Source organism: Pseudopipra pipra, chromosome 6, assembly GCF_036250125.1.
Source record: "Pseudopipra pipra isolate bDixPip1 chromosome 6, bDixPip1.hap1, whole genome shotgun sequence".
Taxonomy (NCBI): Eukaryota; Metazoa; Chordata; class Aves; order Passeriformes; family Pipridae; genus Pseudopipra; species Pseudopipra pipra.
Window position 1 is genome coordinate 34232179 of NC_087554.1, and position 18662 is coordinate 34250840.

General features: G+C 34.3%; 1 protein-coding gene across 8 annotated transcripts in view; it reads right to left on the reverse strand.

Moving 5' to 3' along the window:
- CDIN1 (CDAN1 interacting nuclease 1) overlaps positions 1-18662 on the reverse strand; it is a 120379-nt gene that overhangs the window by 50679 nt on the left and 51038 nt on the right. For 6 of the 8 annotated variants that reach the window (XM_064658499.1, XM_064658496.1, XM_064658495.1 and 3 more), the window contains 4 exons: positions 18508-18557; positions 15642-15709; positions 10607-10672; positions 9837-9942 (listed from right to left, as the gene is read on the reverse strand). In XM_064658499.1, coding sequence (XP_064514569.1) covers positions 9837-9942; positions 10607-10672; positions 15642-15709; positions 18508-18557 — 290 coding nt within the window. Of the gene's footprint in view, positions 1-7986; positions 8674-9836; positions 9943-10606; positions 10673-15641; positions 15710-18507; positions 18558-18662 lie in introns of those variants that run through there. The other 2 variants (XM_064658501.1, XM_064658497.1) reach the window with 2 other exon arrangements.

The following is an 18662-nucleotide window of genomic DNA, read 5'->3' on the forward strand; positions in this document are numbered from 1 at the left end:
CTTGATGCTCATATCAAAGACTAGTGATGGATGAGAGCATGCTAATCAAATGACAAGAGGGGACACAGATGCTTACTATTTTGATTAGGAGAGGGAAATGAAGATCTCTTTCCTAAATATATACGTGTTTATAACACACTGTGTACACAGGAGCTTGATCTGTTCTCTAGCAGAAATGTTACAAATGCTAAGTAGAATAACTGCCAATTTACTTAAGGTCAGTGGAAGCCACATACAGTAAGGAAAATCAAACACTGACTTTAATCAATTCTAGTTAATTGTTTATGAATTTGTATACTCAGGAGCAATTTTAGCTTTCTCATATTACAACTCCCCAAGTAATGAAAAAGAATAATTTAACCTTTTTTTTGTAATTTGTTTCCTACTGCCTTAGCTCTAGGTTTAAATTATACTTCTGTAAAATTACCCTTATATAACTTAAAATTGTATGAAATCAATGCAAATATTACTGAAAACAAAAATGTAGACAGTTTCAGTGGGATGCAATATTTCAAGATAAATGTTGAACTTCAGAGCCAAATTTTATTGTAAGCTTTTACACTTTTGATACTCAGGTAATCTTTGCTCAGTGACTTGCTTTAAGCATAACCAAACAGAATCAAACTAATTACGCATGTTTAGCAAGAACTATTAAACATCAAGAACTCTGCTTACTTAGCATGAGAGTCACAATCACTGCCAGTGAGACAGCCAAAAGTTTGTTAAATTTGTAGATCCGTATGTAGAGGCAAGGTCCAACGAGGCCCAGTGAGACTTTCACAAAGTATCGTCAAATGATGGTAACGTGCAACTTCTTGAAATACATCTTTCTCATTCTCCTTTAAGCATGTAGTAATTATAAAGCAAATCCCTCAGATACTTTTCCATTCAAATCTGCAATTAGTAAGCGACTTTTTGATATCCTCAAGAAAGTAGCTTGGTCACTCCAGTTCTGAACAGAGAAAGAAAAGCCCCTTTGCTAACTGGAGAACCATTCATCAAACATACTTGTTTATACCTTGATGTAGTTATGAAACAAGCAAAGTACTAAAAAATGAAAATAAATTAAAAAAATTAGTCCATATGGTATAGTTTTCAAGAATTTTCAAGAAGGAAAATTTTATAATCTATACAAAACTATGTAATTGAACATAAACTGGTGACACCAAGGTGAAAAAAATACATTTGAATTAAAAATACTCTTAATGCAATGATATTTTTCTTATTGATAAAATAATTTTTACCTGACCAGAAATTCACTTGAAGTGAAGAATGATATAATGTCCATTTGAACTGTAATGTTTAAAAAAATACACCAACACCAACATTCATTTTGCTCTGCTATTCAGAAGCTCTAGTACAACACACCCTAGTAAGATGATGTGCTTAATGCAACTTATCCAAATACCGAGTGCCTACATTAATGCAAGATTGGTGACATAGGGAAGCAGATTCTTGTGCTCTGGAAACACAAATCCATATTGTACTATTGCTTGGAATAAACAAAATGTATGCATTTCAATATACACATTTCAGTCTCACCTTTAATCAAAAGAAACTGCTCTCAGAGAGGCTGAATAGTAACTTGGTACTCCATTGTGATGCTGTATTTGTTTTTGCCTAAGCCAAGATTTCCTAGACACAAGGAATTTGTGCAACTGTATGGAAGTGTGATTCCTGTCCATTAACTGCCCAGGGACTATTGAATCTACTGATTTTATGCCTCAAATTTCTTAGACTGTGAACTAACCTCACTAGTCTCATGCTTTTAAGTGCTTTATTTATCTGTAATCAGTTACTGACATTGTTTACTTTCTTTCCTTATAGTAGTACATATAGTTTTGTATTCTCTATATAGTAATTTATCATTTAATATATTGAAGGCTGCTTAAGACAAACAAAATTCCTGTCTCTTGGACCTTTTTTGAAAAATTCACTGGATGCCCAATATATATAATATTCAATAGCATGTGAGAATAATTTTTATGCAACTCTGATAGTTAGAAAGATAGATAACTCGATTATTAGATCATCTATCAAAATATTCAGATGTATAAGAGGCTACTAAAAAGATTGATGACTGAGAAAGTCCACTGATTCTCTAGCCATCATATTCACACATTTGGCTAGACAACATTTTTCGCTGCCTTCACAAGCAAGCTTCATTACCCATCACTCCACTGAAAAGAGTTTATTATGAGGCTGCCATCTTGGCAAGACTATTATTTAGATGATAAATGTTGGGGGAAAAAGTGGGCCTAGACTTTTTTTAACATGAGCTTTTTGACAGATAAAACAAACAGCATCTACATTTCTAATTAACTTAAATTTGGCATATACAAATACAGGTCAGTAAAGCTATGATATGCTACTAGATTATCTTCTGTCTGCATCTTACCCTTAATTTGCAAAATGTAAATTAACTAATTAGAAGAAAAGCAGAATTATTTGTGACAAAATGCTGCTTCTACATTTTTTGCTTTGTGACATTTATGATCAACTGTAGTCCTTCATTCTAACTTCTAATAGATGGATAATTATATTCATACTAATTTATTAGGCCTTTAGCATTTTAACCCAAATGAAAACTTGAGATTTCTGAAGGCAAGGAAGCACAACAAACTGTAACATGCAGCTAAATGACATACTTGCCAGCTTTACTATATTTACAATATTAAGCTGTTAACATGCATACATCACATGGAGGTACCACTTTCAATTTGCAAGTACCTGACTCAAAGGAAAATCTCTGTTCTTAAAGTTTCCTCAAAATCTCTGTAGCCTTTCTGCGCATGATGCATATATGCTTTGTTCATTAGTACTAACAGTTCAATTTCACTTTATACTCCTACTCCCCTCCTCAATTGTCATTTGAAATGGATTAGACTAGCACCTACAGAGTTACAAGAAGGAAGGGGGAGTTGCTCATTCTTGAGTTTCAGCCCAGCAGCTTGACCTTGTTAATTAAAAAATACATGATATCATAGTTTACAGGAAGGGATTCTTTTTGCTTTGGTTTGGTTTTAACTATTAGTAGGTAGATAAAAACTCAACACTATGAAATACATTGAAATTGTCAGATGTAAATGTCAATTAAAAATTACAAGGAATTCTGAAAGGTAAGGTCTGTGGGGGGTTGACATTCTTTGACATAGTGGAGTGTCTGCAACCAGGCCTTTGGCAAGCATAGCAGGATCTCTGCTGTCAGCTCTTATCGTACATAAACTTAGATGCTTGTCTAATCTAAATGAGAAATACCAGGAAAATTGGAGCTGAAGCCTTGCAGTAATGTGGAAGGAAGCTAAAAATGTTCTATCTACACTACATGAGTCTCCTGTGACATGAGAATCTTTAAAACAGTACAGAAAAATATCAGGGAAAAATAATTTAAACAAAGATATATACTGCTTCATTGACTATTTTTTAAGTTCAGAATGTAACCATCAAGCGTGAAAGAGGCTTACGCAATAGAATTAAATTATAATAAAAATCCCAGTTTCATGTCCGTATTAAATACAGTATCTAAGGAGAAAAAAATGAAAATATATACTTAGTTAATATCAATCATTCAAATATAAATGTTAATATGAATATAATGTGTTTTGTTCTTTCTTGCTTTGAGAAAAACTAGTTTTGATACAAAAATCAAACAACCTACAATGTTGAGGAAAACTATGAACATTATAGCAATGCTAGGGCATAAGTCATGGTCTCAATGAAAATGTCTTCATGATTTTTTATTCAACCACATTGTTAAAGACAGCATGACTGGTAAAATCTAAAAACATTACCTTTGAGCTAGAGTAAAAAAATACATTTTTCATAAACTACATGTTGATTTTTATACTTTTCATGTGTCATTAAATGAATATAAAAAAATGTCAAATGCTTTTGGAAATCAGCTAAATGTATCTAGAACATTTGTGAAGTGCAGAGGTATGCCTATATATGTGTGTATTGGGTCTGGCTGAGATGGTGTTCATTTCCCCATTGTAGTCTTCACAATGCTGTGCTTTGCATTGGTAGCTAGAAGGGTGTTGATAACACACCATGTTTTGGCTTCTGCTGAGCACAGCACCAACACTGTAACATTTCTTCCTCAGTTGAGGGCAAGATTCTGGGAGGGGACCCAAGCAGGCCAGCTGACCCAAACTGACCAAAGGGATATTCCACACCATATCATGTCAGCTCAGGTATAAAAGCTAAGGCAAGGAGCAGGAAGGCAGGCATTCCTTGTCTCCAATGGCTGCCTGCTGAGGAACCGTCACACGTACCGAAGCCCTGCTTTTTGGAAGTGGCCAACCATCACTGCTCATGGGAAGTAAAGAATAAACCCTGCTATCTTTTGCTTTGCTTTTGCATGCACAAGCTTTTGCTTTGCTTCTGCTTTAATAAACTCCCTTACCCCGACCCATAAGTTGTTTTCCATCTTACTCTCTCCCGTGTCTGGCTGGGAAGGGGAGTGAGAGAGCGGCTGGGTGGGCACCTGGCATCCTGTCAAGGTCAAGCCACCACAGTGTGTATATATGTATTTATGTCTGAGTGTACACATGTATCTGTTTATCTTGCAGAAGAACACAGAACTTTACCATCTTCACAAAGTAAACTACTACATCAGTAAACTAGTAGAAAACAGCACTCTTCACTGCTTTTGGTTCTCTTCTTGTCTACTAAGGTTAGCAAGTTGGCATAATAATTCACTTTTAAAAAAGTGAATTACTTTTGAAGAAATCAATACATAGTCCTAAGTGGTAAAAATCATCATAAACTCTCTCTTCTATTTACATCTATCTTTTATTAAAAAAAATTTACTAATTCAAGTGGAGCCAGGACAGAGAGAAAAAGGAGCAAAGGAAAACCCTGTATGTGTGAAAATCCACAAGTATTAGATAGTTAAACAAACCCTAAGTCCCTCAGTATTGCAGTAACATCAAAACCTTTCACTATTGCACCAGTGTGTCAAAATATGTCAACAAACCATCATACTGCAAGAAGAAGAATGACCTTTCAGTTCTTTATGTTTGGGCTGCCAATGAAGCTTTGGATACCGGGTATGCATGAACGGTTTTCCTAGCCACTTGACAAATGCAACTCCCAAGGTTTCCTCCAAGTTTAGTTGTTACACTGGCTTTCAATTCACCAGTACAACTTTTTAAACCATCTGCAATTGAAGAATACTGAACTTGTTAATAGAACAGAGATCCATAAACCCACAGCATAAATCCCTCTTCCCCTGCCACCTACAATCAGACAACAATTATTACTTCAGTCTTCACAGTAACATGTCAAACCATTTTAAAGACTTGAAGAGCAAAAAATGTCTATCATTCTGATGTTCTAATTCTGCCCTTGCTCATATATAACTCATAGTTATAGTCAACTGCAAATGAATTTGAATCCTCTTCCCAAAAAACCCAAGAACACATCATTTGTGATTGTGACTGAAATATAATGTTTTGCATCATTTCTGTTTGCACTTATTTGAAATAAATACCCTTTTTAATCTACAGGACTCTATGATAATTTTACTATGACTGTTAGTTTTAAACTAAAGTCTCCAGATCAGACATAATGTATTAATTAACAAGACAATGAATCATGAATTTAGGCTTCCAAAAAGTGTGGTTACTATTTTAAAATCACTTATGGGAAACTTGCTTTTATTTATTTTTTCAAAAAAGGAGAAGCACAGGACTAACAATATTTAGAATGCAAGCAAATGAGGGAAGGATTTTACTGCAGAGATGACTTACCATTTTTATTCAAAGAGAAGATGAAATGCTTCTCTTTCACTATGTGAAATTGCCTTTAATATCAATGTCAAATATGACATTTTCCTACGGTCTTCCTCACATATAGTAAAGTTTCTTTAGCTAATAACGACGTCAAGCTTTCTCCTGGGACTCTCTAGAAATTACATTCCAGAATGTACATATGTCTTAGCCATGCTTGCAGAAGATAGAAAATGTAAATTGCTATATTTGAGTTTATATCTTCTTACAGCAAGTCACTGACAGTGCACCCACTAATTACTATTTGAACTGAGTGTTGCTGATCTCTATATCCTTCTTAGAAAACAGCAGTTGTGCCTATCAGCTCTGACTAACAGACTTTTACAGCCAGGACTCCAAGTTAGAAAAAAAATAAAAAATTAGACACTACAGGAAAAAAAAAAAAAAAAGGGGAACAACAACCATCTAAACCCTAAAATAATTTACAATATGTTCATAGACCCTGTTTTAAAGTGCAATCTGCGTAACTTCCTGTTCATGCTCTCCAAATTACCTTTGGTCACACTGGCTATTCAACAGTTTTTATTCTCATAGTTACAAGAAATACACCAATGTAGGCCAGTGAACAATGAAAAGTATGATATCTACTACATGTGCACAAAGCAATTATATTTTGCACATGTAGTAGTTTTGCTTACCCAGTGGCACTGAAAGCTATAGCCTGCTGAGTAGATGCCACCGAACAAACATAAGGAGGGAAGGGATTCTGTAAGTACATGAAACATTTCAAGTTTTTCCAGTATGTACAAGAGCTTTTTTTTCTAAAACATCACTCTGCAAAATCAGTCTGGGAATATGCAAGACCAAATTTGCCTTTTTCCTGTTTCTTTATTATTAAAAAAATCTCAAATATCTAAAGAGCATCTTAAATTACAACTGTGCATATCCACTGACAAGGTACACTTTGTACATTTTTAATGTGAAGCTTAATTTGAAGATGAGGTTGCAGTGCACCACTGCAACTGAAAATTGCTTAACAATACCATTGATGTATGAGCCATAAAAACCCTTGCTAAGCTGTCCCTGCAGAACTCAGAGTAATAAAAAGGTGTTCTTTTGCACTGAGGTGAACAGACATGGTTGACTGCATCTAGGGAGCTGTTCTGTTAAATGAGAAAGTGCCATTTCTTTCCTGTCAGTACAGACCAATTTAAGACACTCACAGATTTAGTTAGCACAGAGTACAGGACTTAATGAAATACACACATAACAGTAAACAAACCACAGCTATGTTCAAACCTTTCAGTCACATTCTGAGTAGAATTCATCTTACATCTGTGACATACGGGAAAAGAATCCAGAAACTTTTCCAGTCTGACTCCTCATTTTTAGAGAAGCAATAAACAAGCTGAATGGAAAAACCTAAAATCTCTCACTTTCATTCCTTTCAAAGTATCTAATTTGTATTTCTATCCACATCTAACAGGCGATGTTACAGATTTTCTCTTCAATTTCATTTCTGCTCTAAGTTCAACCAACGGATCAGGTTTACAACACCCTAAACTATCAGCTGAGTGTCATGATATCTCTATTGTGAACTGATGCTACTTCTCCAAATGATTTCTCTGTTCAGAGGAAGGGAGACACAAAGATATGGTGAATTGACTGGGAAGCTGGTTCTCACTTGAGAGATAGACTGATTAAATAACCCAAAATTAATTCACATTTTGGGCAGCTACACCTGTGTCCTTTTACATAAATAGTTTCAGAGACCAACGAAAGTTAGCTGTCTAACCTATTTGCAACCTAATCTGTCAACGTGTGTTCATTAACTCAACTGTCATTATATTAGAAGCTACAGTAACTCAGAGCTCATTTCAGAAGATGTAACACTGTCAGTTTGGCCAAGTGGTAGCAAAATTAAGACTAACAGGATTTGTTCTTTAAAGAAAGGCCAAAGAAATCTGCCTAATTTCCATGGTTAACCTATCACTAAATTTTAGATTTAGGGTGTAACAAATCTCACTAAAGAGAGCTCTAGTTTCCCTTATATGAATGTAAAGTCATTATATGTAAGAAGCAACAATTTTTGTACTTCTTTTTAATATGAACACTATAACAGATTTGGCAAAATCTCAAAACTACTTTCAAAATGTTTTATTGATCCACATATAATTTCAGTCTAGCTTTTGCAACATTAAAGATACTTGACTAACTGCTCAGTGAGAAAATGAGAAAATATTCCATTTTTGAAGTTGAATTATTAATTAGTACATGTTGAAATTAAATTGAAGTTAGCTACGTCTTGGTTTATTGATAAAAGCGTAAGAGAAATTTCCTTTGGGAATGTCAGGTTCAAATGATACACTTTATTCTCAAATGTTTTACACATTTTTATAGCTCAAATCAAAATGTGGATAGACACTTCGTTCAGCACAAAAAAAAAGAAAGAAACTTCAACTTTGCAATGGCAATTTTATTGCAAACAACAAATGGATCAGTGCCTTCATCCTACTTGTCTACTCAACTTTCACCCCATCTCAACTTATTAAGTATCTCTATGCTCATGTTATCTATTTAAAATTCACTTCTTGGAGCTGCTTTTCTCTGATACCATCATGGATTCCTTCAAACACAGCCTTTATACTCAGAAAGTATTCCAGCCAATACATCTAATGGCAGCCTCCTGGCCTGAGCTGCTCCATTTCATTTACGCTGATGTGCAGTTCAGCACCAATTGCATAAGCATCTTTCCTGCCATTCTCACCATTTGCCTAGATATTGTATATACTCAAATTTCTTTCTAAGTTTTATATTCTGTTTATATGTTTCACAATTTATTTTCTACAACTTCCCTGTAGTATCTTCATCCAAAAACTGACAGCCTTCCTGAGCTTCCCATTGCCTTGATTCAAGTTTTCCAAGTCACTGATTTCTGGGACTGTCAAATAAGAGCATGTCCTTATGTCAATCAAGAATGTTGCTGCAGAGCATAATTCCAAACTTTGATGATGTTGTTCTCAAGATTTGGTTTCCCTTTCTCTGATGCCTTCTATGGAATCTGCTTTTAAAGTATTTCCGAAGGTAATGCTAGCTATTTTCACCTTGACATTTCTCATTTTCAGCTGAAATACTAATGGTCAACAGACTAGACTCTGATGTTGGAGCACACTCCCTTTTTGGTGCATGTTCATATATTTGTGCCATGTTCTCCACTATCCCTCAGATGGTCTCTTGTTAACACTGAGCAACTTCTAAATTTATGCTTTAAAAAATCCTTTATTAAAACTTTCATTTATCTCACTTACTATCTTGCTTAGGGTTCTACCACATACAAAAATGGCATTGAAGATAAAGCACTGTGCTTAAGACTTTTTTTGGAAAAAAATCCTCCAGTGAGGGGGTATGTAGGACCATGGAAAGATATACAAATATACACAGCACTGACTTTTAGAAGAATAAAGTGGAAGTATTTTAACCATCTTTAAAAGAAAAAATCTTTATACCAATACCATCAACATGTTTCAAACTTCTGTCTAGCATAACTTATTTACCTCCTTACATTCCTGCAAATACTTACTAAATTTTTAACTTGAAGATAATTGTTATTCCTGCTCCAAATGTAGATAATATACAAAAGAAATACTTTATTAAAAAAAAACCCAGTGAAACAGTATTGTCCAAGATACAATGACAATAAGCAATAAAGTTCTTCACACACAAAGCCCACCTGGTTAGACTGTAAAGATTTTTAAACAAATTTGTCATCTTGCATGTATTCCAAAACTTTACAGCAAAATCTTCTTTCAAAGTCAGGTACTAAAAAATTGACATATAACTTCTGTACCGAAGTAACTTTGTCATGTAGTATCACTGTAAAATCACCAGATGTATCTGCTGCATGTTAACAATTAGGATATGAATTTTTCACAAATATTTCATCATTACAATTTGACATGTTAAGTAATGACATTCAAAATGCCAGACTAGTAACATGTATTTTGTCCGCATGGCTTAATACCATAGTCACTACTGCTTTATCCAGTAACTTCTTTTTAAAATGTAATCCTATTTATCTGTAAGGAAAAAATAATAGAAATATACCTGTTCCAGTAGCTCCAAAACTGGTCCTGCAAATAGGCTTGGTGGCTACTTTCATCACCAAATGAGGCTTTGCTTTCTATCCAGTGAATTATGTGTCCTTCCACAGCTAGGGTGACAGCAAAAAAGAAACTGAACTCTGACAACCAAACTCAACAGCCTATAAGAGTGTGTTTGTGAATATCCTATTTACTCCACAATCTACCGCATAATTCATGCTTGCAACAGTTACATATTTGTAAAAATTATCTTTCAAATATGCACAAAAAGGACATTTAAAAAACTTATCAGAAAATACTTTAACAGATATCGATATCAATTTCAGTTTAATTACATCCTGTTCTAGATATTTGCATTTATTCTAACACAAAAAGAAAAAGAGATCAGCCTAAGAAGCATGTTAATGCTGAATCTTATCAATGTATAAAACTTTCTGAAGGGCAGGTGGTAAAAAGAGGGAGACAGGCTCTTTTCAGTGGTGCCAAGTGGCAGGACCAAAAGCAACAGCCACCGAAACACAGGAGGTTCCATTTGAACATTAGCAACCACTTTTTCATTGTGAGGGTGACTGAGCATGGGCAAATGTTGCCCAGAGAGGTTGTGGATTCTTCCTGCTTGACATTCAAACTAGGAAGTTCTTAAAATTATTGGGTAACTCCTGAAGAGACTAATTTGTAGTATCCTAGATTATGCTTCACTTAAGTAGCCATAATATTTTAGCATGAACTCTTCTACACAAAACAAAATTATAAAAGTTCTTTTAAAATACTTACCTACTGGTACTTCTAAAATAAAGTCTGGTGTTTTGTCATAACCCTTTGCACGAAGCTGATCTTCAGCTGTACATACAGAATAAGGACTACTGTTTATAAAACTATTCCATTAAGTAGACAGCAGCATAATTAATTTTATTTTAAATAAGAGTGCAAGAATTACTAATGCAGTCATACATATCTTTCTTATGCATGCAATGCTGTGTCAAATTAAATGAACCTTTGTAGAAAACCTGAAGCATGGATATAAAAATGCTTCTTTGTCATCCCTGCATTTTTATGTCTTCATTATAAACATCATTAATTCAAGCTGTCATACAGTATTTTATAACCTCCAAATATTCAAAGTAAAGAGGTATATTCGCTGATTGAAAGAAGAGCCTCTCCACCTTCGGATGTGTAACGATTAATCCTACCAACACCACAAATGTAGATATACTGTAGCTGTCTTCTTGGTTTTATTTTTAATGTTAGCATAAAGTTGTTTAAAAAAAGGCATGAAAATCCTTCTCTCCCAGGAATTTATTGAAGTAGAGAGGAGCCATAATTTTAGTTTCTCTTGCATTCTGGATTCTATAGAATTTATCCAATTTCAGAACATACAAAGATTTAGAAATTCCGCTAACATTAATCATACAACTCTATTACTTACAGATATTAGAGCTGAATATTTCAAGAAGTAATAATGAGCAAAATAAAATCGCAAAAGACAAAGGGTGCTCCCTTAAAAAAAAAAAAAGAAAAACAGGCAAAAAAAGCCCAAGCAAGCCCTTAATATTTTTAAACGATTATCCTTCATTTCTGATACCATTACATTGGTATTTCTGAAACACCATTTCTCCATTAGAATTTGGAGTGACCTGGTCATTCAATTCCAGGCATGGCTTTCTGTCTTCACCCAGGCTTAACTAATGGCACTACCTAGTAACAAGTAAGGCTGTGTAGCCCCTTAACACCTACTGGGCTGTTGACATTGTCATGCATCCCATTCGCCTTTCTACATCACCTTTGATTAAAATTAATGGCCCATTCTCACTGTTGGGTAGCTTATTTCCAATCCATTTATCAGGTTAGGACAGTAGTTTCATGGCCAATGTTCAGAACTCAGTTTTTGAATACTTTGTGCATATCCTGAAAGGTCAGCAGTTTGAGTCCAAGTAACATTTTAATGACAAGAAAAACACAGAGTCTTAGAAATCAAAATATTGTAAAAGTGCCAAAAGCAAACTCTCTCACTCTTTTTATTGAAGAATATAAGTCTGAAGTATTATTTTATATAGTGAACTCATTCTGAAAGTGGGACAGGAGTAAATTTGGAAAGTTGTACATTCACTTCTCTGTAAACTGCAATAGCTGTTTATTCTTTTTGAGAGTTGTACTATTTTTTTTAATTTTGAGAGCATTTCTTCACTATAAATAGACTATATTGTAAATACAAGCCTTTGCAACGCAATACTTCATTATATCACCCAATCAGGTAATGAAAAGCATTTCTAGGATTTGGAGACAGACTTGGTTGTTGGCTATTTTTTCAAACTAAGATTGTCACATATACGGATAAATGCTGTTAAGAATAAGAAGGTTCTAATTTAACAGAACCCACGAGTAGAGAGTTTTATGCCATAACATAAAAATGAATTAATGTTCTATGTAATGTCTCGATCTTGATTAAAAAAAATCCAGTTTCATCCAACTCTATTTAACTGTAACTTGCTCTTGTTTAAAATGATCTAGAATAGACAACAGGATGTCTCAGCTGAAATGTTCATCATTCAAGAGCAATAGCATTAGAAAGGTCAGTCTTTTCTTTCACATCTAACAAATCCTACTACCACAAAATAAGGGAAATGCACCTTAAAAAAAACCTCACTGAAAACCAGGACAGATACAAACATGGTTGGATGGGTCAACTTGGAAGGTCTCTGAACTAGAGTCTGCGTCAGCATTACTTTTAATATTCTTCAGCAGATTCTTTTGGTACTAATTCACTGATTAAAAAAGAACATGGTTTTTGTTTTAAATCTGTTTTTGAATGTCTTTATTTGGTTTTTCCCAACATTTAGTGATAAACACTGGAAAATATACTAAAAAGAATGTTTACTGTTGATGTGAGTTGTCTACCTGGTGGAGGAATATAATTTTGCAATATTATTTTCTCAAGTGTTTTGAAGCTTTATAACTCTGAAGAAAAAAATAATTATAGAAACTCCCCATAATCATTAAAGAATTTTTGTTTTAAACCATAATCCCACCAAAAAGATGTTCTAGCTTTCCAGTTCAGGTATGTTTCACATTGGTCCAGAAACTAGAGAGGTAGCGTTCTGCACCTCAAAATATCTTCTAGCTCTAGCATGGATTAAGAGAATAATTTAACAACTGTTTGGAAGCCAGCCCACAGCAGCTTTGACAGTTACACCTATGCATCCTCAGATTTGCAAATTATGTGGAAACAGCTCCAATAAGTATCTTGTCTACAGATTAACCATTAATTTTAATTTCCAACAAAACTGCAGCTTCATCTTTGCCACAACTTCATACTCAATCATAACCATTTAACACATCATTGTTCTTATACTAGCCTCTGGATATTACAAAGAAACAAAACATTCTTTTGTTGGTGCATGAATGAGCTGCAACTGCAAATTTAAGATCACAGCAGAAAACATGGATCAGATTTCATGATTTATATTCCCTACTACTGAGGGACACCATGGTGGGAGCCAAAGGAGGATAAAGCTCAGTACCAACCGATACAGGTAAAGGGTTTCCTAATATATTTATGGTAAAGATATAAAAATATATATCTATATATATATATATGTAAAGGATCTATAAATAGAACTTAAAATTCTTGGCATTTCACTATGGTGTGTGAAGCTGTTTTGAGAGAATGCTTCTGGTGATCACTTTAATCTCAGGCAAAGTATTTTTCTAAAGGGAGGACCTGGGATATGATGTGCTTCCCATGAGCAGTGGATTAATAAAATGTAACCCCATTAGTGTGTATAGGTTTCCAATAAATTTCAGGGTGAGTTTGAATGTGTTACTTCTGATCTGTAGGCTCTGAAAGCTAACTGCTCTACAAACAGACAAATTATGTCCTGAACCTGAAAAGCTGTTTCATGTTCCAATACTATACCGGGGCAATTTATATTCACTGTGTCCTTTGACTGTGCTGTCTTCTCCTGTACTAGATTCTCTGTTGCACAGGTGAACAGCTGATACAAACCCCGACTGTTCTGAAGGACAGTACACTGGAAAAGTACACTAATATGGAAACTGTGAAAATTCTGGGGTTTGTATGTTAAAATGTAATGGAATTGCAAGTCATAAGCCATCTTCAAAACTGGAAAGAAGTCTTACACAACAAAGTCTGAATTTGTGAACCTATAGGAAATTCTGTCAGCTCTTCTGTTTTCCTGAGGTTTCCTCAAGCAGTTTTGGAAACAGTTTTTCAGAAATACAAGGTTTTATTAGGAGTGACTCAAAAGGGTTCATCTTCCAGACACTGAAAAAAAGCTTTCTTTTCAGAAAAAAACAAAAACCAAAACCCAAACACATCTAGAACCTGAAAGACACTTGTAATGCACAGGCACAATAAACACAAATGCTTAACATATAAACAGTAAATTATGCTCGCTCATTTATATCTTCATATCCTAATGAGTTAACTCATTCTAGATGCTTTGATTTGACAGCATAGATTTCTTAGACCTTATTTCTAAAGACAAAATTGATGCTTATCCAAGTTCGCAAAACATTAAAATGTAAATCTGACTTGTATACTGCACAAGCTTACACAAGCCAAATAAAATCATAATTGTTGGGTTGAGGATCCCTCAGTGAGTCATCTAATCCATTCCCTTGTATTGTGACAGGATTGATTTCATTACCAGCTTTGATAGATGAGTGTCAAATCCAGACCTGAATTTTCCATTGGAGGTGATTCTATAACCTTCCCTGACAGTTTGTTTTATACTTCTTATTCCTAGAACTGTTTAGTATTTTAACTCAACATTGTCTCTACAGTTACAGCTTAAGCCTATTACCTGTATCTATGTTCTCACTGTCAAGCAGGAAAATCTACTGCTTCACATTTTCCTAGTGTCACTTGAAAGCTTGCATGTGATAGTTATTCCTTTCCTTTTTTTCACTTTTGTATAAAAGAACACACTAATTCTGTTCTTGAATTGTACAGACATATATTTTTAAAAGCTTAATACGCCTCCCAATTTCTTAAATTTGTTTAAGGTTTCCAAAATCTTAACCTGATATAGTTTCAGGAGAGATCATAGTTCCTGGTAAAACCAGAAAATTCACACATTAGTACAATGTTCAAACCATTAACAAAAGACAGCATTTCACTTTGCTATTGTCTCATCACATAAGGAATCCAAGATTTAAGAAGTCATTGTTTACTATTGAATTAAGAGAACGGGTGCTTTAAACACTAATCTTTATTTCAATGGAACTCGTGTAAAAGAAACATACTGCAGGCTAAAAGAAAAAAATGAGAATCACTTCCTAACTAATTAATTCTTAAAATAACTTTAAATACAGGGAGCGTGAAAAACAGTACTTGCATTGATTGGGAGGCAGGGGGCAAAAATTCAGCAGCAACTGCACAGAAAAGTAAATGAGTGAATCCTCTAGCAGTTCTTTCATACATAAAGCATTCTGAAGCTAATATTTCTTATGCTTCCTCCTAAGTCTCATAAGGTCTAGATTATGGCTAATATCTCATGACACCAAAAGTAATACTGCAGCAGATATTAAAGCATTTTTTTCAGCTACTTATTCTATAAAATATTAATTGCGAGCCTGTGCATGTACTGTATATAAAGGGTATTAGGTAACTGAGTTCCTGCTCAGTTCTAAATCAATAAAAGATAACATGAACAGCATCAATCATTTTTTACTCTTCCTTTTCTACCTAATACAAGGAATGTTGAGGCTTATTTTTTCTTAGGTAAACAGTCACTAATATCTTTAAAGTTAAGAACACACTGGCTAGCCTCTAACTACAGATTCTTACCTATGAAAGAGAGATTTTTTTCCAAAAGCATTTCTCGCAGCAAGACTTCATGCTCATGCCCAATAGCGCTGATAGCTTTAGGTTAAGAAATGGAAGATTACTTTGGAAAAGAAGCAACTTCATAAAAACATCATAGGTAAAGTAATTCATCATAGAATTCATTGACCTTCATCTGCATTTCAGAAGTGATCAGTGATTTGAACTCTCAGTTCTAAAAATCCTTACAGGGATTTTCAGAAGTATATGTCACTTTATGAAAATCAGACTACTGCATCAAGAGTACGTATTTCACAGAATTAAGACCCACTTGACCATATTTATTAAGCATAATTAAGGACAATATTTCCATTTTTTCTTTATTCTCCCTCTAAATTTAAGAGAAAGTGTGATCTTAAAACACACAGTTAAATACCTTTTAAGTTGCTCTTTACTGACTAGTGTATCAATTCTCCAATTCAGCAAAGGATGAAATAAACTGGGATTTTTTTTCTTTATATTCTGAAATTGATAGGCACTACATCCATCTGAAACATCTTACTGTAAAAAACATCCTTTTAATTGATTTTTCAGAAGCATGAACTAATGCCAGGGAAGGATAAAATAATATTTTATAGTGAAGTCCTTTTCCCTTCACTGACAGCTGTTGATCCAATGTGCTATTCTTAGTGGTATGAAAAAAGGCACCAGATTAAATATTTTTAATGTATCCTTCTAGAGGTCAAAGTTCTATTCTGGAAGCTTTGAAGAAGAATCCTATGGAACATCATGGTAAAAGATCTTACATTAAATGCAGTTAAGTTCCAAATTCTGTTTAGAATAACTTCTGAAAACTTAAACTACAGATCACCTTACCATTACAGTTAATTATCTAATTTATATGAACACTTCATGCTGAACAGCAAAAAAATAATAATTCTTTGTAATCATTTCACATGTACATACAGTTTTTATTAACTGAAACTACATATTATGCTAAACTCTACTAGCAGTTTCAGAAGAACAGCAAAAAGAAAAATATTGCAAACAGAATTCATAATGCACCGTAAGCAGAAGCACTGCTTAATAATAATACCTGTTATTGATGTATGGCAATGACCATGGGGCAAAACTTGTAAATAACTTCACAAGCCATTTTCTACTCATGCAATCTAGCAGCCTAGTTTCCCGTAAGCATCTGAACTATTACTGAAAAATAGCCTCTTGGCATTTACAAAGAGGTTGACTTCATACTTTAGTCCATGCATATACAATTAGATAGATACATTTAAAATCAATATGCAATCCTTCAGAAGACATTATGCTTTTAAAACCTTAACTTTAAATTGATTTTTAACTATTTTATGCACCTCAAAATTAATATCTAATTCAGCAACATACTTACAGTAATGCACTCACATAGCTTAGCATTAAACTTTTCTGTACCAAAATGGAATTGAAAAACTTCTCATTACTCTCATCAATGTCACTGCGTATTCAATAACTGACTTGAGCCAGAATCTGAAGAGGATACAGAAGTCTCTTCTAGACTGCAAGCAAGCTATTCTTTAAAATGGTTCATATTTCTACATATGTGTCATTATTACTTTTAAACATGACACTTTCAAAAGTCTACAGCCAATCAGTAGATTTCAGAAGTCTACAGATTGCTCAAGCACAAAATATTAATCTTAAAGTTCTGGATATGAAAATTAATGACCAAAAACCTTTTAAAAAGTGCAACTTATTAATCCACATTTAGAGAGCTTTGTTTGATCTTGAAGATAGTCCCAATGAATACTTAAAATTACAATTTAAAGCACAAAATACAAAGAAAATTAGACCACTATCCTGCTGTTGTTAAAGTTAATGGGAGCAGGGCTGAGACTGTAGTAGACATCAGACAAGTATTTCTAGTAGAAAGAACATATTTTTAAGGAGTGACAATCACATGTATCACTAGTACAAGTAGTACTGTTTTTCACGCATAACTAAACATCACAGTAGCTTTCCTATCCTGCAACTTTACAGTGAAATCAAGATCTTCCCCCAAACTGCATGCAGAGATTCGTGGAAGGATTTTCCAGGACTTGGGAGGGAACTGCCTTACTAGCCTGCTCAGTGATAGCAGGTCATGATTTTGAAATTGTTCCTTCGACTGCATACTGAAACAGAAGAGCTACTCCTTCAGTACTTTACTAAAGCAGATTTGGGGGCTCAGTGATCATTCCTAACAAATTATAATCCTAGTCTGTAATAGTCAGCGTGGAGTTCCTTCAGTGTACTCACAGTGCACTGAGGCTCTCTAATTAACCATTTCAACATCACAAAAAAATATCCCTGAAAATTCAAGCTACATAGGGTTTTTACTACAGCTAGTATAATTTCCTTTAAGAAGAAGAGAAAATAAAAGAACGGCACAGATAGGAGCTTAAAAATACTAATAGGTCAATCAAACTTGAATTGCACTTGAAAACATTTCAATTAAAGCCCATATTCATAACAAAGCAAAGTCATAATGTTGAACACTATCTATGAAACTTAACGAAACAGCTGAGATTGGAAGGTATCTCCAGAGATCATCTAGTCCAACTTCACCACTCAAAGCATGGTCAACTAGTCTTAACACAAAACCAGACATGCATTTCAACTAATCAAAACCAAAGAGGTTCAATCAGGCATACGAATGACATATTCCCGTGGTCCATCTGATTTTCGTTCGTGTAAGAGAAAGCTCTGCAGTGACTCTCTAGCTGACTGAATGTAAAACAGAGGAGTATGAAACGTGTTTTGTGAAGCAGAACTTCATGTCAGGTTAAAGCTAGACACATCTCTTCCACACAGTCTAAGCTCGTCAATTGTGCACCTAAAATTTTATGGGAAAGGATACTGTTTGATGCAGTCCACCAGTGGTCCATAACAACAGTCATTCACAGTACACTGCAGACAAATAAGAGAAGTAGTATACTGATGGGCAACTACAAAACCATTATACTTAAAGACTATCTTAAAAACAGTAATTACTTTTCCTCAAAAAGGCTATCA